This window comes from Coturnix japonica, chromosome 24 (assembly GCF_054131305.1).
Source record: "Coturnix japonica strain WE chromosome 24, WE-NBRP24, whole genome shotgun sequence".
Lineage (NCBI taxonomy): Eukaryota > Metazoa > Chordata > Aves > Galliformes > Phasianidae > Coturnix > Coturnix japonica.
Genome location: NC_140686.1, coordinates 9,351,399 through 9,378,803, shown reverse-complemented (window position 1 = coordinate 9,378,803; position 27,405 = coordinate 9,351,399). Strand labels below are relative to the sequence as shown.

At 55.1% G+C, this 27,405-nt stretch overlaps 1 protein-coding gene across 2 annotated transcripts; it reads right to left on the bottom strand.

The window, feature by feature from the left end:
- Positions 1-216: 216 nt before the first annotated feature.
- Positions 217-27,405, bottom strand: KCNH6 (potassium voltage-gated channel subfamily H member 6). 2 transcript variants are annotated; one of them, XM_085523813.1, is made up of 16 exons: positions 27,174-27,392; positions 24,522-24,752; positions 18,131-18,286; positions 15,844-15,953; positions 13,842-14,154; positions 12,317-12,528; positions 8,367-8,795; positions 7,270-7,669; positions 6,832-7,031; positions 4,992-5,244; positions 4,327-4,520; positions 4,020-4,119; positions 3,492-3,779; positions 2,914-3,094; positions 1,917-2,115; positions 217-1,565 (listed from the first exon to the last, which is right to left on the bottom strand). In XM_085523813.1, the coding sequence occupies exons 1-16, from the start codon at positions 27,247-27,249 to the stop codon at positions 1,278-1,280; spliced, it is 3,630 nt and encodes a 1,209-aa protein (XP_085379939.1). In that variant the 5' UTR covers positions 27,250-27,392; the 3' UTR covers positions 217-1,277. The 2 variants fall into 2 exon arrangements, with proteins under 2 accessions (XP_085379939.1, XP_015741456.2); XM_015885970.3 differs by lacking the exons at positions 13,842-14,154; positions 15,844-15,953 and having other exon boundaries at positions 27,174-27,405.

The following is a 27,405-nucleotide window of genomic DNA, read 5'->3' as shown; positions in this document are numbered from 1 at the left end:
ATAGTAGCTTTGTGGGATGGGGGCTGCGGGATGGGGGGGGTTTCCATCCAAAGATCAGCTGGGGAGAGGCACATCTATGCCCTGCCTGGGGGGGATGGGGATGGGGATGGGGATGAGGATGAGGATTCTCAGTGACTTTCAGGTCTCTTTACAGGTCAGCATCTTGCTCTGTGCTTCCCGTGGTGATCCTCCTTACAAACACAGCTATAACTCACATCAGGTGCCAAAAACATCTTTATTAGCAAAGTGTACACTAAAACTCCAGAGAAAGAGATGCTCACAGTTTTACTACTCTCAAAGGGAGCTCAATATGTTACTTGAGCAGGCGGCCTAGGACGGTCACAGCATCTAACCGAATGGCAAGGCAGCAGTGCTAAGTGGGCTTCTCCTATGGGATGCTGCGGGATTCTGCCAGGAAAAGGGCTGAGGAGGAGGAAGCATCTATCAAACCTTTATCAAAAGAGAGAAGCTGGGAGAAAGGACTGGACTTGAAGTGACTAGGACTTTGCAGCTTTTCGGGATTGTGCTTTTGTGTTTTGTGCTTTATGTCCAGGTCGATGACCAGTCAGGTTCATATAGGGATTTGTGGGATGTGTGTTGGGGTTTGCAAGGTGCAGTTGGCCTTGCTGGAGAAGTCAGTGCCCTAGGACTCGTGCTGAAGCGTGCTGAAGTGGAAGGGGTTGTTGGCCCTTAGTGTCTCGGTGGCCATCAGGTAGGACAGGGAGAGCATCTGTCCTTGTCCTGGGCTTCCCACCTGCAGCTCTCCCCAGTACTGCACTGTGGAGCTCTCCTCCTCCTCCAGTGAATACTCTTTCATAGTGCCCACGGACTCTACTGGGCAAGGCCCAGTACCAACACAATGGTCCCTGCTCCAAAGAGCTGACAGCAAAATGGCCTTGCAGCTGGAAGCTGTGCAATTGCTCCCCTCTGGATGCTGTGGCTCACTGGGCTTGTGCTGTTCTCGAGAGGAAGCCTCGGCAAGGAAGAGGTGATGGGTGCTGTTTGGCCTAGCCAGCCTGTTGGTGGCCATAAGAAAGAACTGCTCTGGGTTCACTAGAATGTGCAAATTAAATCTACTCTATGGGAACCGCTGGAAAATGTTGATCTTGGAAACCAGCCACGCTATGCTTCCTTTCATGGTGGCAGAAGACAGTTACAAATTAGACCCCTGAGCCAATGGCATTGTCCACTGTCTTACCCCTGCAGTCAAAATCAACATCAACTGACCGAGCTCACAGTTGAGGTTCCTCTTGACTTGCTTTGCAGCCCCCATGTCTCTAACTTCCAGGAAGAACTGGGTCGGAGAGGTGTCTCTGAATGTCCTGGTGCTCGGAAGATGCCTCCAAGTGCTCAGGGAGGGAAGGGAAACGTGAGCCCCGCAAGAGTCCCTGGGTGTTTGGTGCCCTTTGGTGGGGAGGCTCTGGGTTCAGGAGAGGTGGGGAGTGATGCTCCTGCTCAGAATAGACCGTCATGGTTTCATCAGATGCCACAGTGAGGTGCAGCCCACTCGACAAGGAGTCCCTGGATTTCAAGTGGAACTTTTCTACCTCCGTGTAGCTTGGGCTCTGATAGGAAAAGAGGAACCACAGGTGGGTTATGACAAAAGCAAAACAAAGTAGGCAAGCACTCTTCTCACCCCATCGGTCCCCCACATGTTATTTTTTTGCTTGGAAAGCCTCAGAGCAGAGGAATCCATCCCTCTCCTTACTGACTGGGTAACCTGTGCCCACAAATCAGTGATGCACTGGGCAGAAGCATCTCCAGGCAGACCTCCTGCTTTGAGACCACTGGGATCTGCCTGGACCCAAAGGAACTTAGCTGTGCTTTACACACAAGGAGGCTGGAGAGGACCACTGGCCCTCAGCTGGAGGCAAAAGGAAGCCCAGAAGGTGCTAAGCCATGAGGAATGTCCTTACCTGCCCTGGGGCCATCTGCTGCTCATCCTCCAGAGGTGCACAGGGGGTGAGCGGCTCCAGGCTCCGTGGGACGATGCCATACATGGCCAGGTTGTGAGAGGATGGTGAAATGGGGCTGTATGCGGGTGGCACTTGGGACAGCTGGCGCTGCAGGAGCTGGAGGATTATATTAATGTCTGATGACATCCTGGACTCCAGCCTGGGGACAGAGCAGCTTGGTGTTAGCACAGTGCATCCTGCAAGAGCCAGACCCTGGGTAGGAAGAGGTGTTGACTTGGCTGCCTGGGGATGATGCTGGTTTGCCTGGTGCTGCCTCTCTCCTGCCACACTCGGCCTTTCCCTGCCTCATTTTTTGCATTGTCAAACCGAGATCCAGAGCAGGGAACTGAGTAAAGTTAAAACTACTCTGGAGGTGGGGAAAATACAATAGTTAGTTTTAACCCGGACCAGTTCTTCAGGCCAGCTGTCTGTGCTGACAGATGGGAGCAAGATGGGCTGGTGCCAGCCTTTCTGAACTCTGTAATAGAAGAAAATGTAAAAATGAATAAGTGTCTTCCTTCTGCCTTGTCCTAACCTTGGGGGAAATGAGCAGCTCTGGCAGAAGTGGGCTTGGCTCTCATTGAAGGTAATAGCCCTGGCAGCACTGAGTAGGTGGGAGATCTGGGGCTGGCAGCTTGGTGAGACACCAAAATACACACATGGGTACGATAGTGAAATGAGTTTAACATCTGCAGCACCGTGGATGGGAGTATTTGTGTAGGTGCTGCCTGGGGCCTTTAAACCTGTGTCTCTGGTGCAGGCTTTTCCTTTTTATTCAAAAAGAACAGCAGATGCCAGGGCTGGTAGGACAGCAGAGATGAGATGGACGACTGCAGTGAGACGTGCAGTTTGAGAAGTTGCTGCAGAACCTGATGCAGCCACCCCTGCAGAGCAGAAGGTGATGACCCAGAGCCCCCCCTGGGTTCTCCTCAACCCTCCACCCCAGGGACCTGCCTACCTGCTGAGCTGGGCCTGCAGGAGCTCCAGCCTGGACTCGATCTGCCCTGGTCTGTAGTCGCTGTGCAGGGGGATGTCCCGTGAGCTGTGCACCAAGGAGACATGCTGCAGAGGCTCTGGGTGATGGTTTGGCCTTTGATCCTCCCAGAAAGTGAACATACTGGGGATGTCCATGGGGGTGGCTGGAAGAAGAGGAGACCCCTCAGCACCTTGTAGCCCCCATGCTGTTGATGCTCCAAGGTCCATCACCCAATATGCTCATGGAAAGCCACCACCCTGACATCCACGAGAGAGTCCATCACCCTAGCACCCAAAGTGCTCATGGGCAGTGCATCACACTGGTACCCAACACACCTACGAGTCCTCTGGGGCAAATCCAAAGAGGTCCCCAGGAATGAGGCGAAACCCCCAGGACATTGGAGGCACAGAGCAAACACTGTTGTGGACAAAAGGCAGCAAAGACCATTGGCTAGGAGCATGATTCCCTTCAAATCTGTGAGTTGTTTAGCTCTTCCCAAGCTGAGGCCACCATGCCCAAGCATCCCTCAGCCCCATCCTCCCAACTGCAGATGTTAGTACCTGCATAGGACTGGCTGCTCTCTGCTGCCTGCTTGCTGCCCTCTGTGCCACTGGCGCTGGCGGTGACGAGGCTGAGTTCTGGCAGGGCAAAGTCATCCTTTTTGGACAGGGGGAAGGGCTCAGCTTTTGTGGGGCTGCCAGGCTTGGCCTCATCATCACTGGTCTGGGAACAGGGGGTGGTGCTGCTGCCCACGTCATCCCACTGGTCCTTACTCAGCGGATCCTGCGGGTTGGTGAGCTCTGAGTAGGTGTGATACTGCTCTGCATCAGAGGTGCCCGTGTCTGGGTCTGTGGGGCAGCACAACAGGTTAATTGGGGAACAGAACACATGATAAAATCAATCCACATTCCCTAAAAGGTACTGGAGCATCCCAAGGACAGAGGCTCTGCTTTGGGGTGCCTGTCAGAGCAGTGATCGAATGCTAATCCCGCTCCCTAACTCTGCTGATGCTTTGGTTTGCAGAGCTGGCACGGTGCTGGGAATGGTGTGGGATGGTGAGGAGGTGGGGCAAGCGGGAGAGGACTCACCGGGCTTGTTGGGCTGACAAAGGGAGTGCTTGCGTCGGCGCACACGCCGGTAGGTGCAGTCATACTCCTCACTGAGCGGTGTGCGGGGAACACTATCTGCCTGAGGGACAAAGGAGCTGGTCAGCAAGGCAAGGATGCCCATGGGAATCTATAAACTCATGGACTGGGCTGGGAAATGTGGCTGTCAATCAATTCATCACCAAATGGAGTGAGGAGCACATGTTGGCATCTTCACTTCAGCTCTCCCACTTGCCAAATGTAAAGCACTGACTGCATCCACCCCTGGGACAATGCTGGCAACACTCACATCTCGCAGGTTGAAGGTGATCTCTAAGTTGCTCCAGAAGTTGTCAGAGAAGGCCGGGTACATGTCCAAGACCTCCAGCAGATCCTCCCGTTGTATCTTGTGCAAGTCGCAGTAGGTCAAGGCCCTCACATCAGCATTCGACTTCCCTGGACGGGCATAGAGGCTGATGGGCTCCCCAAAGATGTCGTTCTTGCCTGCACAAAGGGACAGCTTGTTAGGGATAGGAGGGGGCCCATACCAACTCCACTGGACCAGGAGCCTTTACATGGGGGCTCATGGGCAATTGGATGCCCATAAACCCTGATGGTGGTGTGGGGGATTTTACCATGAAAGCAATTGCTGATGGGGAGACTGAGCAGAGCAATGGGTAATCAGTGGTCACTGGGGACTGCTGAGCCATGCCCTACTATCTTCAGTCCTTTGGGATCTTTCCCCAACATTTAAAGAGAATCCTCCATCCCATGTCCACTGCTATGGTGTCCAGTGAGATGATCAAGAACAAACAACCTTAATTTCTCCAGGACTTGAAGAAGTCCATCCCCCTTCACCTGCCTCCCTCCGTCCACTGTTCACCACCCTTTGTCTAGCACTCTGTGTCCATTTCCCACTGCCCTTCATCCATCACCCTTCACCCCTTGCCCTCCCAGAAGGAAGGACTTTTCCACCTAAGATGGCAACCACAATGTCCTCCTTGAGGATCTCAATGGAGCCCCGGGAGATGAAGTAGAGGGTAGTGAGGACATCCCCGTAGTGCACCAGGGTGTCTCCAGGTGGTGCATGGGTCGTCTTGAACTTCATGGCCAGGGCACGCAGGCAGCCTTTGCTGGCTCCTCGGAAAGCCTTGCAGTTCTGCAGCAGTGTGCGGTTGAGGTGGAGGCAGATGTCTGCCTGCAGGCAGTCAGGGAAGCCCTTCAGCACCTGTGGAGAGCAAGGGAGGGATGTGGTCACATCACTGTCCCCAGGATGCCACAGTTCTGGCTACCTCGAGGCACAGGCAGCATGGGTGGCATGTGGGACAGCGTGTTGCAGCCAAATAGGGAGCCCAAAGCCCAAGAAGCTGAATCCAAAAGCTGATCTTCCCATGGTGGATTCCTGCTTGCCTGTACCTGGCTTGTCACCACATGTGACCAGGGATGACAGCACTCCTGAGCAATAAATAATAATGATAACCAGATCAGTCTATTTATACCCACTGGTGGCATATCCCCTTTCATCTTTCCACCCACTAATCTCAGCTGAATGAGAGTGCAAATCGGTAACGAGGTGCTGTCCTAATTAAACAACACCTGCCTGAATGCCAAGAAGCAGCACAGGCCAGTTGTGCGCAGCAACAGCTAAATATACCCAAGGCAAACACCTCTCCTTGAACAAATGCTGAACCTGAAGGTGAGATCAAGGTAAAATTCACATCATGGGACAGCCTGGCAGGGGCTGGTGAGTACAGCTTGCTCTCAGTTCCATCACAATTGCATACACTGGCAGTGCTGCACAGCCCCCTTCATTTCCCTGCTGGGAACTTGGGGGCGAATGCATCGATTGGGATGTGGCATGATTGATCAGGCTGTGTTGTGTCTTAGCAGCATCCAGCAGGAACTGGTGTGAGCGGCTGCACGTCCAAGCTGCAGGCTTAGCTCAGCACAGGGGATTTGTGACCTGGGTTTGCACTGAGCCAGAACCTGTGCTTGGCAGAGTGCCGTGGCTTTGCTTCTGGTTTTTGCCACTGGTGTCCAGCCCAGGGGTGTCTCCTCTATGGACATAGGGTGGCCCCAAGCTCTTCCAGCAGAAATATCCCCAGTGCTGCCCAGTTTATTGAGGCAGCAGGGGCTGAATTCACACAAATCTTGTGCTCACCCCTCTCTCCACCAAGGCAGCACATTTGTGCCTGGGACACCAAGGCCATGAGCTCAGCCCTGTTTCCCCATTGCCATTCTGGGCTCCAAACCCCTTGGTGGTGCCCCATCTCTGTCCAACCCTCCCCACTAGGCTCAGAGCCACTGTGCCTCTCCAGTGCTGCTCCCCCATTGATCCCCTCTTTGCTAACGAACAGCTGCCTCTCCAGGCTCTAATTAAAATGGATCGAGGTTTATTTAAATGCCCTCCTTTCCCTGATGCTGAGAGCGGGATGCACTTTGCTTAGCAACCGGCAGCGTGGAGAGGAGCTGGATCGATCCCGGCTCCGTGGCTCTGCGGCACCAGCAGACACTGTCCCGAAAGTGCTTGGAACTGACAGGGCTCTGAGCTCCTCGCTGGCACCAACACTGCTCTGCAGCCAAGAAATACTCTCATGGTCCCAAGAAACAGCTGGAGGGATGGAGAGATTGGGGGGAGAGGGAGAAAAGGAGAAAATAGGGGAGAACAGGCTGATAGACTCTCTTCAACCTCCCATATTTCGTCCTCTCCATCCTGGTCAAAAGGGCGGACACATTTGGGTGGACTCAAAGGTGGACTCTGTAACTTTAGCACAAGGTTCTGCACAAATGTGGGGCCTCCTTGCATGACACTCACCGCGTTCATGTCGATGCCGTTGGTGTAGGACCAGGCATGCTGGAAATACTCCTCCAGGCGCTGGCGCAGCGGGTTTGGGATCTGATGGAAGCGGATGAACTCCTTCACCCGCAGCATCTGTGTGTGGTAGCGAGCTGTGCCCGAGTAGAGGCGCTGGATGATGGCAGAGACGTTGCCAAAGATGCTGGCATACATCAGAGCTACAACAAGAAAAAAGGATTCAGAGGGATGTGGGGAGATGCATTTCCAGCCACCGCGGACCTACAAACAGCAAGTTTGGAACCAGCAAGTTTCCAAAACCTGTATTTCTATCTATCTCCTCATCTATTTGTCTGTGCAGAAGAGGCACAGATGGAGGGAGATCTACTCCTAAATCCCCACGTGTGACAGCCTGGTGTCCCACAGCTGCCCCTCCAACCTCCAGAGCCGGGCACTCACAGCCGATAAGCATGACACAGATGGAGAAGATCTTCTCAGAGTTGGTGTTGGGTGAGACGTTGCCAAAACCCACACTGGTGAGGCTGCTGAAGGTGAAGTAGAGGGCAGTGACGTATTTATCCTTAATGGATGGCCCGGAGGAGAGGTCGCTGTCATTGTAGCGCTTGCCGATCTGGTCACCCAGGTTGTCCAGCCAGCCTATCTTGTGCTCCATGTAGGGCCGCTCCACGTTGCCGATGGCGTACCAGATACATGCCAGCCAGTGGGCAATGAGGGCAAAGGTGCACATGAGCAGGAAGAGCACAGCTGCTCCATATTCAGAATAGCGGTCCAGCTTGCGGGCCACACGGACCAGGCGTAACAGCCGGGCAGTCTTCAGGAGACCAATGAGGGTGGTGGTCTGCAGGGAGAGGAGAGAAACCTCAGGGACCAGTTTGGGATAAAAAGCACTTCTAGAACATGCATCACCTTGTCCCAGGGGTGACACCTGAAATAGGCCAGATGTATCATGTCACATAGTGAGCAGTTTCCCTCCGCTGACTGTAAAGGAAATGGGCCCTGGGACTACAGGTGAACAAATGGGAGGAGGCAAAGCCAATCCCATGTTTCCTGACAAGTCCTCACCTTGCATTGCTCCAAAAAGTTTCACCCCATCCCACAGGCTCTGAGATGAGGTGGAACCTCCAAATACCACAGTAACAACAGGCCCATTCCATTGCCTACATTTTGAGTCTGGCTGGAAACATAACACAAAATCCATCCTTGCTGACAGTGTAGGTCAGTCCCTACAATGAGCTCCCATCCTTCTGTGTTGGGTCAGCCCCAGGCTGTCTCCTCTATAAGGGGAGTGAGTCCAGTTGGGCACTATCTATCTTAACACACATAGTAAGATCCATATGGCTATCTGAGCCTTTGGAAACAAGAATCCAGATCCTACCTGCTTAATAAAAAACTATAATAACTTTCTTGCCCACTCCTATGACCAACCATCCCTCCTTTCGTAGGTAGTCATCAACTGCTTGCATTAACCCACGCATATTCCCCTCTCTCTCCCCCATAAATCCCTCTCCCCATCCCTTCTTGAGTCCTCTCCTGACCTCATCAGAGCCGGAGCGGAAGATGAGCAGGTCAAAGGGGATGGCAGCCACCATGTCAATGAGGAACCAGCCCTTGAAGTAGTGGATGGCAATCTTGCCCGGGTGGCTCACCACCTCGTCATTGATGTTGACGTAGGTGGTGCGGAAGTTGATGACAATGTCCACGATGAACATGATGTCCACGATGAGGTCGATGATGTTGAGTGGGTCACAGGAGTAGCTGCAGTTCCAGTGCTTCTCCTCCACCTGCTCCTCATTGAGCAGGAAGGCGGCTGAGTAGGGGGTGAAGACGGCCGTGTAGATGACCAGCAGAAGGATGAGCCAATCCCACACGGCCTTAAAGGGACTGTAGTGCAGGATGGTCCATCGGTGGATGCGTGGTGCCTGGAGCTTGTACTCGGGGAGGACATCAGCCCCCAAAGAAAGCACCTGCCAGGAGATGGGAATGAGAAGGATGTGGAGAGCAGAGCTTGGACAAGGCTAGGAGACACACGAGGGGCTCCCATGTGCCAGTGGGGCAGCATAGAGCATACAATGAGTTTTCTACAACCACTTCAGTTGCCCTCATCTGTTTCTATCCAGGAGGCCGCAGCACAGGTGAGTCCCCACATGTTCCAGCTCCCCCTATCCAGGACCACCTCTCCCAGCCACTGTGGGAACACAAGGCAAGGTGCTGAGAACTGTGAGGGCTGGGGCTTTCTGCTTTGGATGCTGAGAGATGGTGGCATAAAGAGGATTATTTGGAACCAGGTCCTCCCTGCCACTCCATGCCCCTGGGTGTTCCCATGGTGCCAGCCACCTGTGTCACCAATGGAGGTGGATGGAAAGGCATCTCTACATGGAGCCCCAAGAAAAATGGGTGTGAGGAGGAAGAAGGACCTATGCATGTCTCACAACCCACCAGGAGCCCCATGTGCCCTGAGGCCATGATGATGAGCACTGCCACAACTATGGCAACACCTCCAGAAGAAGGGCTTGACTTCTCCTGCACCAACACCTAGCTCCTTCAAGTCTTCAAGGACTACCCATCACTGGAACCCAATGAATCATCCCACCATGAGCAGCCTCTCTATCCCACAACCCCTGGGAAGAAACCCCACTCCTACCTTCCTGCGGCTTGCCCGTCGCCCCAGGTGGCAGCTGACTCTCCGTGAAGCCCTGCTGTCCCCCATGGGGGTCCCCAGCCCCATGCGCCCAAGCAGCGACCGGCACGGCTGGCGCAGGACCGGGGCCGCGGCATCACCTGCGTAGGCACGCACGCGCTCAGCCGGGCGGGTGGGAGGCATGCGGCTGCAAAGGGCATTTGGGAGCCCAGCGTGGATTAATCAAACCCAATCAATGCCCCCGTGGGGATGAGAGCGCCAATGGGGCTGCGGTAGCTGCCGACGTCGCTGGCGGACGGAGAGGGAGGGATAGGAAAAAGTGACTGAAATGCAATCGTTGTGGCAGGGAATTAATCGCCGCGTGGGGCTGGGAAGCTGTTCTGGCAGGGACAAAGTGATGCTGCTAAATGCATGGCCCCCAAACGGAGGCGTATCCTGTGGATGTGAGATGGGGCTTCTATACCTTGTGTCTGGGAATTGCAGCAGTGCTCCCACCCTTGGAGCTGAATCTGCCATCCTGCCTGTCTGGGGGCAAGTCTCAAGTGTGAGCATCTGGAATATTTGTGCTCACTGTGCTTGGTGTGCATCCTGCTGCTGGCACCCTGATCCTGAAGCTGGAGCAGGAGTGGGTCAAGCCTCACTGTTTTCCAAGCAAGAATCAGTAAAAAAACCAAAAACAACTACAACCACAAATATTTGAGGCAGATAAGAGAAAAGAAACAACCCCTAAAAGAGCATCTAAGGCAACCCAGAGGTAGGGAGTGCTTGCAGCATTGTCCCAGCAGGCTGCAGGTGATGCCTCTCGGTGCTTTGGGGACTCAGTGGGTGGCAGCACCAGGTGTCCCCCATTGGGACTCAGACAGCTGCCTCTTCCCTTGTCCCTGTTCCCCTGCACTTATTGCAGCTGCAGGCTCATGGTGTGGGGTGCTGGGTGAGCAAGGTGGCCACGAGAGGGAGGAGAAGGAAGAGGGAGAAGAGAGTGTGGGCTGTGAGTAATGGAGGAGGGGGCCCCGATCACCGTGGCTGACCCAGCTCACTGCTGCTACTCGGTGGGGCTCAGGGCACAACTGCCAAGCCCTCTTCCTCTTCTCTTTGCCCCATGATGGGAATGGGAAGGGGAACACAGTGCTGAAGGAGTACATGCCAGCCCTTCCTCCCCCTTGCTGTGCCCAGATCAGCCACTGTCTGCCTCTCCTTGCCGCCAGCCAGTATTTTTAGACGCCGCGTCTTGCTGCTGTCTCTGCCTCGCTGTGAATTATTTAGTGGCCAGGAAGATGGAGCTGTGGCTTTGTGGGAGGCACAGGGGACACTGGGGTGAGGATGGGCAGGAGGAACCCCCCCACTTGGGGCCATGAGGAGATGCAGTGGGGAAGAGAGATCCATCCCATCCCACCCCATCCCATCCCATCCCATCCCATCCCATCCCATCCCATCCCATCCCATCCCATCCCATCCCATCCCATCCCATCCCATCCCATCCCATCCCATTCTATCCAATCCTATCCCATCTCCCGTTTGAAGATGGGTGAAGGGACGATTGACCTTTCTGGGTGCTGCATGGCTGCACCACAGGACCTTGTGCCCGCCTGCAGCCACAACCCGTCAGCTCTGATCCCGTCACCCTGCTGCCAGCTAATGACCCTGCATCGAGCAGCAGCCGGTGCTGCCGTGCCAGTATCATCCCAGCACTGCCTGGTGTGTGGGTGTCCCCCAGGGTGGGGACATGGAGGCCACTTGCTGTCCTGCTGTGAGATTTTGTACTGATCCTTGAGATCAAAAGGTTTGGGGCTGAAGGGGTCAAACTGGGAGGGAGCAAGCCTAAAAATTGTCCCATGCTATTTGGGGAGAGCCTGTCCATGCACGGAGGGTAGAATGGTTTGCTGCAGCCGAGATGCAGAGCTCCTGGGATGAAAGTCCTGCAGAGCACCTGGCTCTGATGGAGGTAGATGCCAAACCTAGAGGTTTTTCTGGGCTCAGATGGCTGCATTTTCATTAAATTTGCCCTCAGCTGCACCTAGCAATGACAGGAGGTGCTCCTAAATATACCTTGTATATCATGGCTCTCCCGTGCCTCAGTTTCTCCACTGGTAGGAGCTCCCAACCAGAACTGTGGGATGCAGTAACACCTTGCACATACACTGTTATGCCCCTTTCGTTGCTCACATCCTGGCCTGGCATCTCCCTTGGACTTTAAATCCTCAAGCTGCATCAAAGTCATTATTTTAAACAGCAGTTTAAAAAACATTTCCTTTCCTATGCTTAGAAGGAGGGGAAGTGGCTGTGGGCAATGTCCTTTCTCTGCTCCCAGGTCATGGGCACCGTGGTAGGTGATAATCAGGGTTGGTCCTCACTGCTTTGCCAGGGTCACCAGGAAGCTTAGTCCCCATGGGGCAGAGCAGTGCCGCCTGAATCCCCCTGCAGTGACAGCTCAGTGCCACACGTGTTGGTGACAGTGCAGAGCCACGTGTGTCCAGTTGGGTGACAGTACAGTGCCACCTGCTGTCTCCCAGGGGATCGGGTGGCCCTTGGCTTGGCCACTTGCTCTCCCAGGTTGGGATCCCCACTGTGGGACCCTGGGGGCACCTAAGCTATGTGTATGTATCCCCTTTATAGCTACTATCACCCCACCAGCAGTTCATAACCATGTCCCCCCATCCACAAATTACCCATTAATACCGATTTGGGAAAAAAATATTACAACCATTTGGAGGAAGGGGCAAAAATTAAACACTGGGATGGTGGCATTTCCTAACCACCCTCTCCTCTAAAACCTTCATGAGTGGCTGTAATTTCATCCTGCTGGCAGTACCAGCACTGCTGCCTTGGTGGCATCTCACCACCACGTACCTGTGTGACCTTCTCGGTGACGTTCTGTGTGCGCTCTGTCACTTTGTGGGGTGCAATGATCTCAATCTCTGTGGTGGAGCCTGAGCGGTGCTTCTCCAGGTTGAACTCCACAAAGTTGAGTGTGAACTGGGGGATCTGGCTGATGGTGCGGTACTTCATGAGGTCCGAGTCTGAGGTGGAGTTTGGAGGGTTGGGTTTCACGTGGGAAGCCTCTGAAATAGGATGGAGAGGTGTGTTGAGGAGGGAGGAGAGAGCAGGAGATGACCTGCAGAGCCCTATCCCTATTTCTGCACCTAATTTATGGTGCAGGACGATCATAAGGTTCAATCAGATGGTACCAGCCAGGCCATAATTCTTCAGGGTGGTTTCTGATATAGGATGTCCAACCCAAGACACCCAAGAGGGGGCTGCTTTCAGACACATCACCCATTTTCTCACCATTAAACCTCCTTCAAGGGGCTCAGAGCAGATGCCCAAATACAGAGGCACCTGATGAGCTTTGCTACCTCTGAAGAATGTGGTGGGTTAGGAAGTGGTCCCAGTGTGACCCACCAGGGAAGGATGAGCAAAAACAGTTGAAGTGGGAGGTGGGTCTTCTCGTGCATACTCAAGCATGACCAGCACAGTTCATGAGCTGTGCCTGGGTTCTTGGCCACACAATGGAACCAGGAGGTTGTTCCCACCAAGATGTGTCCCCACCAAGATATATGCACACCCTCAGGCTCCAGAAATCTTGCCCAAAGAAGAGCTGCACTGGAGCTCGGTACAAGGCTGCATTCCATCCAACTTTCCTCCCTGTATCACCACCAGCCTGTGGTCTGGCTTTTGATGATGTGTAATGGGCACATGCCCACACTTGGGTGCTCAGAAGCATCCCCAAGTACCATAACAAGCGTGTCTCACCCCCTCTATCTCCTATGGGCAGGGCTGGGTTATTTTTTCAGTTTTCTACCCCTTGTACTGACATTGACCCAAGAGATGCAATGGGCAGGAGGTGTCTGAAGACATTGGGAAGGTGCCCAATGTGCCACCCTTCTCCCTTCCACTCAGACCCTTCCCTCCCTTTACATTTTGTCCCTCCCCAAAAGTCTGTAACTTGGGTCTATTGGAGGATCGCAACCCCCCCACCCTATTTTCTCCAGCCAAACACCACACACTGATCCCTCTCCATCCCCACTTATTAAGGCTTCTCTTGATTGACCTCTACCTTATGTATATCATTACTACAAGAACAAGAGGACGGCACTGAGATGCCTTCATTTAGGATGGCCACACACGATCTCACGCAGCCTCGCAATGCACGCACAACACCACGAGTGGCTCTACCCAACAATCAGAATCTGCCTACATGGGGAAGCACATTGAGAGCACTGGATTCGAGGTGGAAAACCCCAATTTATCTCCATTTTGAAGAGGAAAAAACAGTGCAGGGTAAGAGACCTCCCCCCCAAAGATGTGCTGGTGGCCCCTGGGGCCATCGCTCCCCATCACAGTAGGACCGAAAACTCCGGGGTTTTTCCCCTACCTGAGTTTGCCCTCCTTTCCCTGAATTTTCTCTGGAACTCAGACCTCGCAGCCTCAAAGTTGTCCAAGGAGGAGACCCTGCGGAGGCTGTGGAAGCTGCCCCCGGGGCGAGACCGAATGAAACCCCACGCAGAGTATGACCCTCGAGGGCCCAACGAGGGAGGCTCTTGTTTCGGGATCGGGTGTTGTAGGGTGGGATCAGCCTCCAGGCTCGGCCTCCTCTCCTTTTCCAGGAGGGATTCGGTCTCTGACTGCACACAGTTCTCCTTGGGCGATGTCTTCAAGTCCCTCAAAATCAGGGAGTCACCACCAGGCTTTAAGACAGCCGGGAGAAAGCGTTTTATTAGAAGGAGTCCTTGCGTGCTGGGGGAAGGAGGGAGCTGGGGAGGTAAGAGGAGGGCAGGGGCTGGGACGTGCTGCGGTTCCCCAGTTCAGCTCCAGCTTGGATCAGAACCGAGGCTGCTTTGCGGCGGGGGTAACCGAGCCCTCGGGGACATGGCAGCTCCGGTGGCCCTGGGGAGGCTGCAAGGCGTAGCTGCACAGCTGGGGAGAAGCCAGAGCAAGAAGAGAAGGGGATGCCTTAGGGATGGGTTTGCTGCTCATTTCCTAAGTGATCCTAAATTCTACCTCTGGGATTTCACCTTCTGCTTTTCCCTGTCCAGAGCTCAGGTCACCACAGAGTGTGGGTGCCTGGGGTCCTGCTGCCTGTGGGAAATGATGTGCTCTGCACCAGGAAGCACCGGAGATGGAATCACAGCAAATCATAGAAGCACTCGGGTTGGAAAAGACCTTCAAGATTATCAAAGTCCAACCGCCAACCTCACCTACCAAGTCCTGTCACCAAACCATGCTCCTACTGCACCCCTTGGCCATTGCCAAACATGTTTTTTTCCATAGAATCACAGAATGGTTTGCCCAGAAATCTCAGGAGCTTACAGCCTTTAACAACTTCTGAGTGGGTGCACAGTGCCACCACCTTCCAGGGCAGAAACATGGGGAGCTGGGAGGTTTACACCCAAACCAGCATCACCCACAGGAGGGACTGGGACTTTGTGTGCATGCCCAGGGCTGACTGCAGCATTTCCCACCATCCCCAGTTGCCATAGTGAAGGTTTTACTTAGGAAGTGGTGCCCGGAGGGACCGGCTGTCCCTGATCCCACTTGGAACAGGCTCCACTGAAGCAGAGCATCTTCCATGCATGTACACCTGAAATGCAGCAGTGCAGCTTCGACACGGGGGTAGCCCAGTGAGGGTGTAGGATCAACACACCCAGAGCATCTGCCAAAGCTACAGATGCCTTCAACCCGCCATAAGCACACCAGCACCTTTCACCTTAACCAAGCTGTAATGTGGGGAAGCAGCTGGATGCAGGATACACCTGGCACAGCAACAGCCTTATACCTGGGGATGCCTCAGCAGAGCAAAAGCTTCCTGCCACAAGCCCCGTGCTTTCAGAAAACACCACACCTCTGCCCAGAGGTTCCTCAAGCACTTCTGACAACCAAGAAGACCCGGAGAAAGCAATCTCTAAAGAGACTCCATCGATATTTACCAATCTCATCATGTCAGCAATGACAGCATCACCTCCTTTTGCTGGAGGGCTGAGAAGCCAAAGCTGCACAGGCTGCTTCCATCCAGGAAGATGCTGGGAAATGTGCCATTTTGAGGATTTTCCCTGCGAGCTCTGCCAGCCGTGCTCCCTGCTCACACCACAGCATCTCCAACAGCTCCAAGGAGGGGATACGTCCCCTGATCTGCACCATCCCAACACTGTGGAGCCAGCCCTTCCTCCCAGCTCCGGCAGCGGTGCCAGCCAGCTCGGCACATCTCCTGCATCCCATGCCACCGAAGCAGTGCCACCGGGGCTGGTGCTGCCCAGTGCCGGACCCCCACCGCCGGGTACGGCCCAAGAGCCACAGCAGCAGAGGAGGAGCGGGGTGGGGAGAGTGAGGAAGAGCTGGGACCTAGCCTGAGGCTGAGATCAGACAAAGGCTGCGGTTACCTTTCCATAGTCAATGGCTACTCCATCAAACTCACTGGTGGGCAGAGAATTCCGCTGGGCTTTGAGTCGCCGGAGGGACGGGAGACTAAACTTCAACCTCCTACCTTCACCTTGTTAAAAAGAAAAACACAGACAAAACACAAGAGACACACATGTAACCTAGCTTCATGGACGGCTGAAGTGGGGCGGGTTGGGATGGTGGCAGGCGGATGGGTGGTGGAGGATTTGGGGTGGCTGTGGGAGATGCTTGCTTTTCCCACAGCGCTGAGTGCTCTGAGCCAGCAGAATGCAGGGCTGGGCTGTAGGGACCCCTGCCACCATGAGTGCACAATAGGAAAGGTGCAGAGCATCTCTAAGCTGGTTAAAGCTGCTTAGGGGATTTGGACCTGGAGGAAATCGAGCCTCTAAATCTCCTCGGTGGGACTTGGGCGAGGGGGGGGGGGGAAACATCAAACTGAAACAAAGTGTTAGAAAACATTGCGCTAGTGATTTGGTGCAGGACCAAAGTGTTCCTTGGGGAGTAGAGCATCACCACACCAAACCTTGGAGCTGGGGTGGGGGCTGCAGGGAGCAGCAAAAGGAGGAGAGGAGTTGGAAGGGGGTGGAATTGGAGTGCCCAGAGAGGGACCCGATGTCCCCAACTGTGTGATGCCCTGAACAAAACCGCTCAACCTCTTCTGCGCTGGGCTGTGGAGGGGACTATGAGCAGCAGCAACGTGCTTGTGAGCTGACCAAAGCCTTCCCAGGTGAAGCCCAGCAGCAGAGCCAGGAACTGGGCTGATCCCAAGGCTTGGGCCAGCATGGCTTCACCCTACATGAACAATTCAGCAGCCTAAATGAACCATTTGGAGAGCCTCTGGCTGGCTTCCCTACGTCTCACTGCTCCATCAGCTGCAATGTTCTTGGTGGCACAGGGACGGGATGTGGGGTGCAACAAGAGCTCCAGAAAAGCATCATCTTCTGGGAAAAAGCAGCATATTGTGGAGCTGACTGTTGATGGCCTCCCCTCACTTATCTCAATACACTGCTGAGCAGTTCAGCATCAGAAAACCCATGCAAGAGAGCGCTCCGGGCTGGCACCGGCCTTTCCAAGCACAGCTCCGCGGGGATGCACAGGGAATCATTTGCTGCCATTGCTATTCAGGCACCTTCTGCAACCAAACATACACCTCAGGGTATGTTCGATGGGACGCGACTGTATCATATGTCGAGAGCATATGAAAGCTGAGGGGCTGCAAAGCAACCCCAGTGCCGGTGGTAAGGATGTCCTCAGCAGTTCATGCATGGGAGCAATGCACCAAAAAACATAAACCTCATCCCTTCACAGAGCAATGCCCACACGGGATATCCATACGCACACAACACGTCGCTCTGTAAGTCCCACGTGCTGAGGATGCACCAAACCCAAACCCGCACACAGCATCTGCACTGCACCCACTGCTGCACACGCAGACGCCTTCATGGCACCGGGCTGTGCACATGCACCAAGTGAATACAACAAAACACATCACAGCCCCAATGCAACAGTCCCCATTTAGTCCCCGGTGGCCCTTCTGTGGTGGTGCTGCTGTGCCACCCCATTTGGCTGCTTTACCCTGCCCCTCTATGTTCCCAAGCCTCCCAGCAGCAACCTGCACCCTGTACTGTGTTTGCATGGATATAGGGGTAAGATTATTTGCCTGCTTAAAACATAGATGGTCGGCACAGTGGAATGTACAGCAGGAGGGTATTTGGGTGCTACATCCCTCCTTCCCATGGTCAGCTCCAACATCTGCATCCTTTGGTACCCACATTCCCTGCAGAGTCACCACTGCTCTCTCTTTGCTTCCCCAAAACAGGGATTGGGTTTTCCACTGTCCCCAACAGTCCCACAAAGCCCCAGAGGAACCTGGGTTGGAGAGGAGCTGAGACATCCCAGCACAACCATCCTCGTGCAATGACATCCCCACAGCACAGCCCCACTCTGGGTGTCACCAAATACCCCCCAGCCATCCCATCTCCTCCACATTAGGCTCCTCTCCTATGGCAGCATCTTCTGCCCCAGCCCCAGCACCCACAGGAGGGCTCCATAACCACCCAGCATCAAACAGCAAAAGGCTGGCAGAGGCAAAGGCTTAAAACTGTGCCCAGGGTTGGATGTGGGGCATGAAAGCTTCACTTCCCTGATCCCATAGAGCTGTGGCTGTGCAGAAACGCAGCCCTCTGAGGATGTCAGCCTCCTACCCAGTGTCCCCAATGTTCATGTCCTTCTTGTCCCCATTGTCCCCATTGCCCCAGTGGCACCCACCTGCACGCCATGTCTGCGACAGGCGGTGGTGCAGGCTGCGGCCGGAGCTCTTGGCGATGAGCTGGGCCAGGTCCTCAAAGTTGAGGATGAACATGATGACGACTCCGTCTTCGTTCTTCACTGGCACCACGTCCACCAGGCATCGGAAACACGAGGCTGTCATGGAGAGAAGGAGCTCAGGTTGGGGCACAGTTGCCCATAAAGCTTCTTTTTGAATGGGTTCAACTCCCATTGGGTGCGCCCAGTGCAGGCAGCGGAGGGTGTGCAAAGCTCCATCTCCTGCTGCAGCCCCACTCCCACGGGTTGCATTCTGCCTCTTATTTTTTATATCCCAGACAGTCATTTATATTAATGTACTTTAGACTAGCAATTACAGAGTTGGTAATTAAGAATTCCAAAAGTTTCCAGGTACCTGTTCAACCTCATTAAACACTGTAATCAAGTCGCTGCTAATTGCCCTGCAATCAGCAAGCAGTTTGGGGGGCTGAGTTTGGCTGCCTCTTGTCTGTGGGCAATGGGTGGCACCATGGGGAAACTGGGGCACAGGGATGGGCACAGGGCCCTGTGAGGAGGGGGCTGCAGGAGGACCCCAGGGCACCCTCAGGGCACGGGGCTGTGCAGGATGAGCTGCAGCCAGGTGCCAGCAAGCAGCAGGGGGACCCCAAAACCCCCATAGCCCCTTCCCCAGGCAGCAATAGGAAGGTGTAGAGGGGTTCTCCCACTCTTGCAAGCTTAATTCCAATGGAAAATCCTTCAACAGCCGCTCCCCAGAATGCAATCAATACAGAGCCCTTCCTTCAGCTGCCTCCTGTTGTGTTGGCACTGACCACATCCCCATGGCCAAATCCCCCTGAAAATCCATCCCCAAAACCTTCCAGAAGCACCAGGACAGTGGGGTATCACAGAGCCCCAGCACCACCCAGTGCCAGCATCACACCCTTACCCTGCCAACAGCATTTGGGGTGATTTGAACCATTGCATCAACCCCTGCAAAAACACCCCTCTCTTTCCTCCACCCGCGGTGATTAACGGGGCTGGGGGATTAGCAGGGCCAGCAGCATGGGGATACATGGCCGTGCATGGGTCCTTGCTGAGTGTAATTTTAAAGAGCTCAGGGCCTCCCGTAATCAGGAGCAGATGGCCGGCATCGGGCAACTTCCAAATCTGCCCTGACGTCAGCAGCACACACACACACACACACACACACACAAGAAGGGGAAAGAAATGGATACGGTGCAATCCGTTTAAAGGGCCCCGCAGCTGGGATTTTTCCTCCCTTCCTTCATTTCATCGTTGTTCACCACGCGGAGGGGGAAATCCACTTAAAGGCAGGAGGTGGGGAGGAGCAGGGGGTCATTTTGGAGGGACACCATGTCTAACGAGGATGGAGAGGAGCCAGCCCTTGTCCCCTCCTTTTGTGGGTATTTGTATGGGGTCTGAAAGGTGAATGGGCACCAGAGCAGTGCCCAGGTGTCCTGTATGGTGCTACAGCAGTGGCAAGGCTTGGCAGGAGGATGCATTGCCAACCCTGGGTGCTGCAGCTCTGCTTGCAGCAGGTTGGCTGTGCGGTGCTTTCTCCTTTGCTGTGTTACAACGTAAGTGTTGTTTTTTCTTCCCCTGCAGTTGATATTGAAGCATCACCAACGTCCCAAGGATCAGAAACCTGGCAGCCATCAATTCTTTGCTTTCCCCAGCAAGGCCATCCTGATCCTGCTCCGGGCTCATATGATCTGCCCCACTGCATCCCTTCACTGCTTCCCTTTTCTCTGCTGAGCTCCTCCATTTAGCTGGGATGAGACAGACCCTGAGCCATGGCTGGCATGGGAAGGGTTAACCCCAGGCTGACATGGAACAGCTGAAAACTGGGGACATGAAGAGCAGCTGGGCCATGGCTGGGGCTGGGGTTGGGGCTGGAAGACAGCTGGAGCTTGGTGTGATCCCACAAACTGATGCTGGCACTGGGGGAATCACCCCAGCCAGGTTGGGATCCATCCTAGGAGCTCGGTGCCTGGCTGGGACCTGGGCAAGGGATGGAGGCAATGGGAGGATAGGGTGTTGGGGATGGAGAGGACAGCACAATGTGTTCCCTGAGATAGAACCAAATCCTCACAGATTTGGGGTCTTTGGGCACTGGGGATATGGGGTACCACTCATCCCACACCCCAGCCCTGTTGCAGTGCCTGGTGTGGGTGGGCTGAGCCCTTGGCCCCAAGCTGCCGTCCCTGTTCCTCGATCGCCTGTCCCCATCCATCTGCCTGTCTCTTCCCTTCAGCTGTTCGGCTAATCTGTCTCCATCCGTCTAATTTTATCTAGCTGCCAAATGATCTCCTGAAGGAGTCCTGGGGGCATTCACAACCTTTCTGTGCCTTGCCCTGCTCCATGAGTGGGATGGGAACAGGACCAAGGGCTCCTGCTGGGCTGGGACAATGAATGCTGGCCTTTGGTTCTCCTCTGGAATTTATTTTCCCTTCTCCAGCACAGGTTCTCGTGATCCTCCTTTAAAGTGTTACTTGAACTCTCAGCAGTGGCTGTGCTGGAAAACAAGGATTTACCCACTGTCTGTCAATGAGGATGCTGCTTTGGAGCACCTCAACCTCTAAGTCCTGATGGATTTCTATGGGCTCAATCCCCAAACCCCTGTGCTGGGATTGAACCTCCCTTTACCAAACATCACCCAAGCATCCAAAGCTTCAGGGTTGGAGGCTTTGTGCTTCCCAACCCCTGCTGTCTCCTGACCTTGATAAAAGCACTTAATAACATTAAAAATGTCATTGGGGGAGCCCTCCCTTACCAGCCCACTTATCCTCTGCAGCCACCAGTGGTTAATGCATTTGTCTGTATCATTGGTATTAAACTAATCAACGGGACATGGGGGTTTCCGAGAGCTGGACACAAAACAGTATTGTTATAAATATTAAAAAAGAGAGCTATTAATCTGCCCTAGGAGCTCTGAGTCCCTCCCTCCCCCGGCCAGCAGATTTAATCTGCAGGGTCTCATGGCAGAGTGGCTAAATCTATAGTGGCATTATATAACGGAGCAGAGGAGAGGGGTGGGAAGGGCGTGGAGGGGATGGGGATGGAGATGGGGAACGAGATGGAGATAGGGAAGGGGATGGGGATGGGATGGGGATGGAGATAGGGAAGGGGATGGGGATGGAGAAGGGGGTGGGGATGGGATAGGGATGAAGCCATCCCAGCACCTGGGATGTGCAGGGATAAATTAGGGTTAAATTAGCTTTAGGAAACTCAAAGAGTGGCACATCCCTGAGGGTGGTGGGGATGCTCTGGGTCCATCTCTCTGCTCATGGGACATCTGCTCCAGTGAGCTGCAGAGGTGGAATTTGTGTCCCTTCCAGCTCTGAACCCTGACTGTGCTGTCCCCAAGCAGAGCTGGAGGAGCTGTGCCAAAGAGGGACGTGGCCAGCTCTCCAGGGCAGCAGTATTTGTCATCGGGGTTGGGGATGTTTATACATCCCCATATGGAGCTGGGTTATGGTGGCTGTCCCCTTACTGAGGTCACAGCTCAGCCCTGTTGAGAGCGACCCTTAAAGAAACACAAAGCAAGCAGCCCTGGCGTGGCCAAAACCCCACACATTTTGGTAGAAGCAAATGTATAGGGCTGCAGTTTGTTGTGCTGCCCCAAGAGGGAGGTCCCCTTTGATCCATGCCACGGGGACACAACACCTATAGTGACACCCCATAGCTATGTCTGCCTGGCACCAGCCACACAGGGAGCTCACACTGTGTCCCCAGGGAAATCCTGGCAGGGACTCCACTGTCTGTTCCCAACCCCTAAACCTACAGGGACTGCCACAAATGGTGCTTGAGGGGATGAGCCCTGGGCTCTGGCCACAGTGACCATGGGGACAGGGACAGGGCTGGCAGGGCTGTTAGCAGGTGGCTGTCCCAGCAGCTGTCTTGTCCCCACGTCTCCCCTTCCATATTCATAAGCATCCACACAGATTAATAGTGCAGTGTTTGGTGCCAGATGCTGCCTCTCCGGCTGTGTCATGTCACTGTGCCCAGCACTTGTGGCCACCAGCCCTGTAAGGGGAACCCTGGGGGCTCCCACACCCCTCCCTGATCCCTCAGTGCCAGATTAACCCCAGCCATGGTGGGGACCTGACCTGGGGCAGCAATCTGTGGGGCTGATCCTGACCCCTTTGGTTTGGGCACCCCTGGGCAGCATCCTGAATGGAAATGAACTTGGGGCCAAGCTGCTGTTGCTGGTTAAAGCTTCATAGTCTGCTGCTGGGCTCTGCTCTCTTCCCACAGCTCTTTTGGGTCTGCTGTGGTGGGGAGGGTCTTGCCTTCCCCTACCAGCACTTAATGCCTCCATCCCACCTTTCATAATTAGCAGCACGTTAATGGCAGCGTGGGTGTCCTGGAGCAGAGTGGGCAGTGCTGTTGTCCCCAGGGATGCACTGGCACACCCCAAAGCAACACCCCCTATGGGAACCTATCTGTGCATGGGCACCCTGACCCCCTCCATGCACTCCATCCCCTTGTGGGCCCCCCATCCCCTCCATCCATCCCTCCCTAGCGCTGCTGGGGGAGGTGGGGGGAGCTGTGGCAGGCAGCTTTGGGGGATAACATCATCTCTGGCAATCACAAAAGCCAGGAAACAACCACACGAGCTGCAGAGCCCGGAGTACCGCAGTAATAAACAGCAGGTCGAGCCTGGAGATTGGTGCCGCCGTGCTGAAAAGGAGGACGGGCGGTTCGGAGCCTCCGCGGTCTAATTAAGCAGCAGCTCCCTGTAATGTGAAGGCCTTTTCTTTGCCGATAAGACCCATTTATAATGGGTTGAGCGGGCGCAGGCTGAGTGCTGGGGGGAGACAATTGGAAAGCATATTGCTGGTGGGGTTTTAAAAATAGCCACGAAGGGTTTTCTTCTGTGCTTTGTTGTGTGTGGGTTTTTTTTTTCTTTTTTTCTTTTTACCCCCTTTTATTTTATATTTTTCTTAATAAAAAGCAAAACAACACAGAGAGAGAGAGAAAGAAAAGAAAGCAGCTCTGAGCGTTTCCTATGGCCTTAGGGAAGAGCAGCAGAGCGGTGAGCATCCCACGTCGGAGCACTCTGAGCAGGGGAGGACGGAGCTGGATTGTGCTGCCAGTGGGGGATGGATGCAACGCGCTCCCAAATCCTTTGGGAAGCTGCCCTGAAGCCACAGGGCCAGGATCACCCCCACTTATTGGGTGCTGGTGGAAAGGGGATACTGCTTGCATCTGCTGGGGCTGCTTTCTTGCCCAGAGCTGCAGGTCCTGTCCTCATCACAGCTGCACATTGGATGCAGGGAGCAACAGGGGACAGCGTGTGCCCTCTCCCCCTCATGCCTTCCCAGCCATGCTGGGTTCCAGCCAGTCCTCTTCAGCCTGCAGCCCCACCAGGAGATAGGGGCTGGCATTTGGGCCAGGACAGCAGGATCCCTGCCCAGAGACAGGGTGTGGGCCAGCAGCCTGGACCCTGCTGTGTGTTCCCTTCCCTGTGCTTTCTCCTCCATCCCCTGTGCTCAGAGCTGACAGCAGCAAGGTGCAGCCCCTTTCCCAAGCCTACCTCCAGCAACGCAATCTGAAGTGATGCAGAAGTGCCACAGGTTGAAGAAAAGGGAAATACTTCACATTTTTTACCTCGAACGAGCAGCTGATCTCCTGAATCCCCCTTCCCTGCCAGCCTTGGCTGCTGCTGTTTGGCAACGTCAAGCACTAAATATTTATTTAACTTGCTGCAGTATTAGAACTAATCACTAGTATTTTCCATCAAAGCTTCATTTTCATCTTAGTGTAATTCCATCTGTGCACGCACAGCCACATCCTGCTCGATGCCCGTCTGTGGATGGCTCTGGGCTGGAGCTGACAATCTCACCCCATCACAGAACACAGACTGGGGGATCACATCCACAGATCCTCCATGGCATCCCATGGGATCCTCATTCATGGCACAGGGATGTTGTGAGCTCTCCCATCACTCTCAATCATCACTAAAGGCTTACAACCCCATTTCCAAATTGGCTCTTTCTCTTGCTTAAGGTCTCAGCACCCAAATCATGGCACAGATAGATCCATCCTGCTGGGAGTCACCCTGCTCCCACCCCTGGGGGGCAAAGTCCTGGGTGCAATCCCAGTGCCCTGGTGCCAGCAGAACCCCTTCCCCAAACTCAGACAACCAACAGAAGAGAACTGTGGATGCCCTATTCCTTCAGTGCCAGGTTGGGTGGGACCTTGGGCAAGCTCCTCCAGCGGGAGCTGTACCTGTGCATGGGAAGGGGCTTTATTTAAGGTCCCTTCCAACCCAAACCATTCTACACTTCATTTTCCAGCTGAGATGGGTGACCACCCACCCCATCTCCCACCTCCGCTTCACCCCACATGCACCAGCATCATCCCTTACTGTCTTTGCGGTAGTAGAGGATCTCCAGCTTGCACTCCTCGGATCCCAGCAGCGCCTGTGTCAGCTGCGCTATGGAGCTCTTGGTGGTGTCAGGGCCAGTGAGGAAGTCACAGGTGCAGGGCCGCTGCATCACCTCGACACGTGAGTAACCAAACATCTCACAGAAGCCGTCGTTGCAGTAGATGATGGCGCAGTTCTCCATCTGAGCGTTGGCGATCAGGAACTTGCGGTCTGCGGGGACAAGGGAGAGTGTGGGGCTGAGGTGGGGGGCACACAGGGGTACCTGATAAGTGGGTGGGACTTCTGGTGCCCATCTGTTGTGTGGTACCCCAGGGCTGGTGCTGGGCTCCCCAGTGGGAGGTGTGGGAGGATCATCAGCCCTCAGAGGAGGGTCCTTGTTAAAATGCCAAACTGCACAGCCTCAAATCTCCTCCCTTTGCTTGTACATAAGGACTCACTGCTGTCTAATGCATGGGAAACCCACCTCTGCCGGGCATGAAGAAGAGCAACGGAGCCCATCTCAACTCAAGAGCTCATCAGGGACCTGAGACATCTCAGGCTCTTCCCACCCTGCTCAGTTCTGACTCAAGTCAGGCAAGAGGTGAGAGGAGGCGTGAGCTCGGCTTCTGCGGGAAGCCAGGCTGAAACCTGCCACACTAATGATTCTCCAAATGTTTTATGGGATAATTGTGCCTTCGGGCTGAAGCTGAAACCCAGACCCTGCTGAGCTGCATGGCCCATGTGCTGCAGAAGTCTGGGGCTCAGGTGGAGGAAAGGGGGACACTGAGGCAGGGAGCGGCGTTTTCTCATTGCTGGGCTGGAGCCAGACTTGTGTCATGCTATGGGGTCTCACAGAGAGCCTTTTTCCTACAGGAGATCCTGATCTGAGATTCTTTTTCTTTTTCTACTTAATTATTATTATTATTAGTGTTCTTTATGATCAGGATGAGCACCAGGACAGGTTGCACTGGGATGCAGCAGAGGAGGGGCTGTGGATGCTGATATGAAGGGCTGAGCACCCCCCCAGCCTTTGGCACTCTCCTGGGCTAGAGCCGGCAGCAGCTCAGCTCAGAGGGTCCCTTTGGAGGCTGCCTCACAGCCCAGACCCCAATTAATCTCCTGGATTACCCAGGAATGGCATCTGTGCTCCAGAGCCCTGTGCTGAGAACCAGCTTTGCTCCAACATGGAGAAATGGATGCAGGATGGGGAATGGGGGCCCCCTGGCACATCAGGGCTCTCCTTAATGTCAACTTGGGGTCCCTGGAGCAGTGGGGCTACCAGCATGACAGCTCCCCTTAGTGGGGGCTCCCATCCCTGGCATTCCCCCCCTCCCCCAACACATAACAGCTATGTGTTGGTATGGGCATTTTCACTGCAAACAGTCCCGGGTTGTCCCAAATCCCAATGTGAGGGTGGGGCAGGGATGCCAAACCCCACTTTTAGGTCACAAGCATCTCCCCCTATGGGCTGTGTTTGGGTTATGATGGCGCAGGACAGGATTTATGGCACAGGGGATGTGCCCAAGGCTGGTGTGGGGATGAGCAATGAGACAACCAGCTCTTCTAGTGGGGATTTCAGCCCCAGATTTGCTTTCTGCACCGACCACATCTGTGGGTTTACCCATGCAATTGTGCATGGCTGGGAGGGGTGCACCGTGCTCTGCAGCTCCCAGCACTGTTGGACCCAGGGGAACTGCCCCCATGGGCAGGGATGGTGATGTGATGGGGGCTCAGCTGGGTGCCCCCAACACCTGTTCCACCAGCAGGGCAGCACGGGGGCGTATTTTGGAGTGGCCTGGCCGCTTCCCTGCTGGCACAGCTCATTGTGTGCCCCTGCTGCCCCGCAGCCGCCTCTCCCCGGCAGGGACTGATAGGAACCAGGCACAGTTTTTCTCGCTTCCCTTCCTCGGGGTCACGTCACTCACTGCCAGAGCAGCAGCGCAGATCCCCGCCTGCCCAGGCGGCAAACTGGGACAGCAGGGACAAAGTGCTGAGTGTCGGGGTGCTGGGGGTGTGCAACCCCAAAACCCCACTGCAGAATGGAGGGGGGCCGCGTGGGGACCCCGCTAACTTGTTCTCAGCTGCATAGGGACAAACAAGCCCCATTGGGCAGGGTGAGCGCAGCCCCCCCCCCCCCGCCCCCGACAAGCAACCCCCAGCGCTCCCCGATGCTCACGAACTCTTTGCTCTGCTTCACACGCAAACCAGCCCCCAAAAATTCATATAAAGGGATTACTCTGAGCAACAGCAAATGGCAACGTCTCACCAGGGACGGCCGCCGAGGAGCAGCGCAGAGTTGAAGGCAAACAGCAGCCATCCGGGCTGCGCTGTACCGGGGGGAGCCCCCTCCGTACCGCCCCAGGACCCCCCCCAACCTGCGCTCCCCGCTGTGCCCCCAATCCCGCAGACCGGGACCGCTCGTCCCCTCGCTCCGCTCTGTCTATAAATACCGCGGGGACAGTGCGTGGCTGTTGCCCCCCTCCCCCCCCCCCCCAATTCCACACCCCCCTTCTCCGGGGAGGTCACAGAGGAGCCTTCATTCTCCCGGGGACACCCGGTCCGAAGTTTGGGGACCGCGAGGGGGGGGGGGGGGGGGCGAGCGGCACCGGGTGCGGGGGGAGAGGGGGGCCGGGAGGGGGGTCCGCTACTCACTTTGCCCTTCAAATTTGCGGATGATGGTATCCAGGTAGGTGTTCTGAGGGGCCACATGGCCCCGACGCACCGGCATCTCCCCGACGCGCTCCGATATCGGCGGAACTCCCCTCGGGGGCGGCCCGGCACCGCACGGCCCGGCACGGCACGGCCCCGCTCCGCCTCACCCCGGGGCTGGCCGAGCTCTGGAGCTCACGGCCCGGGGCTCCGCGCTCCCGGCGGCCGGAAGGGG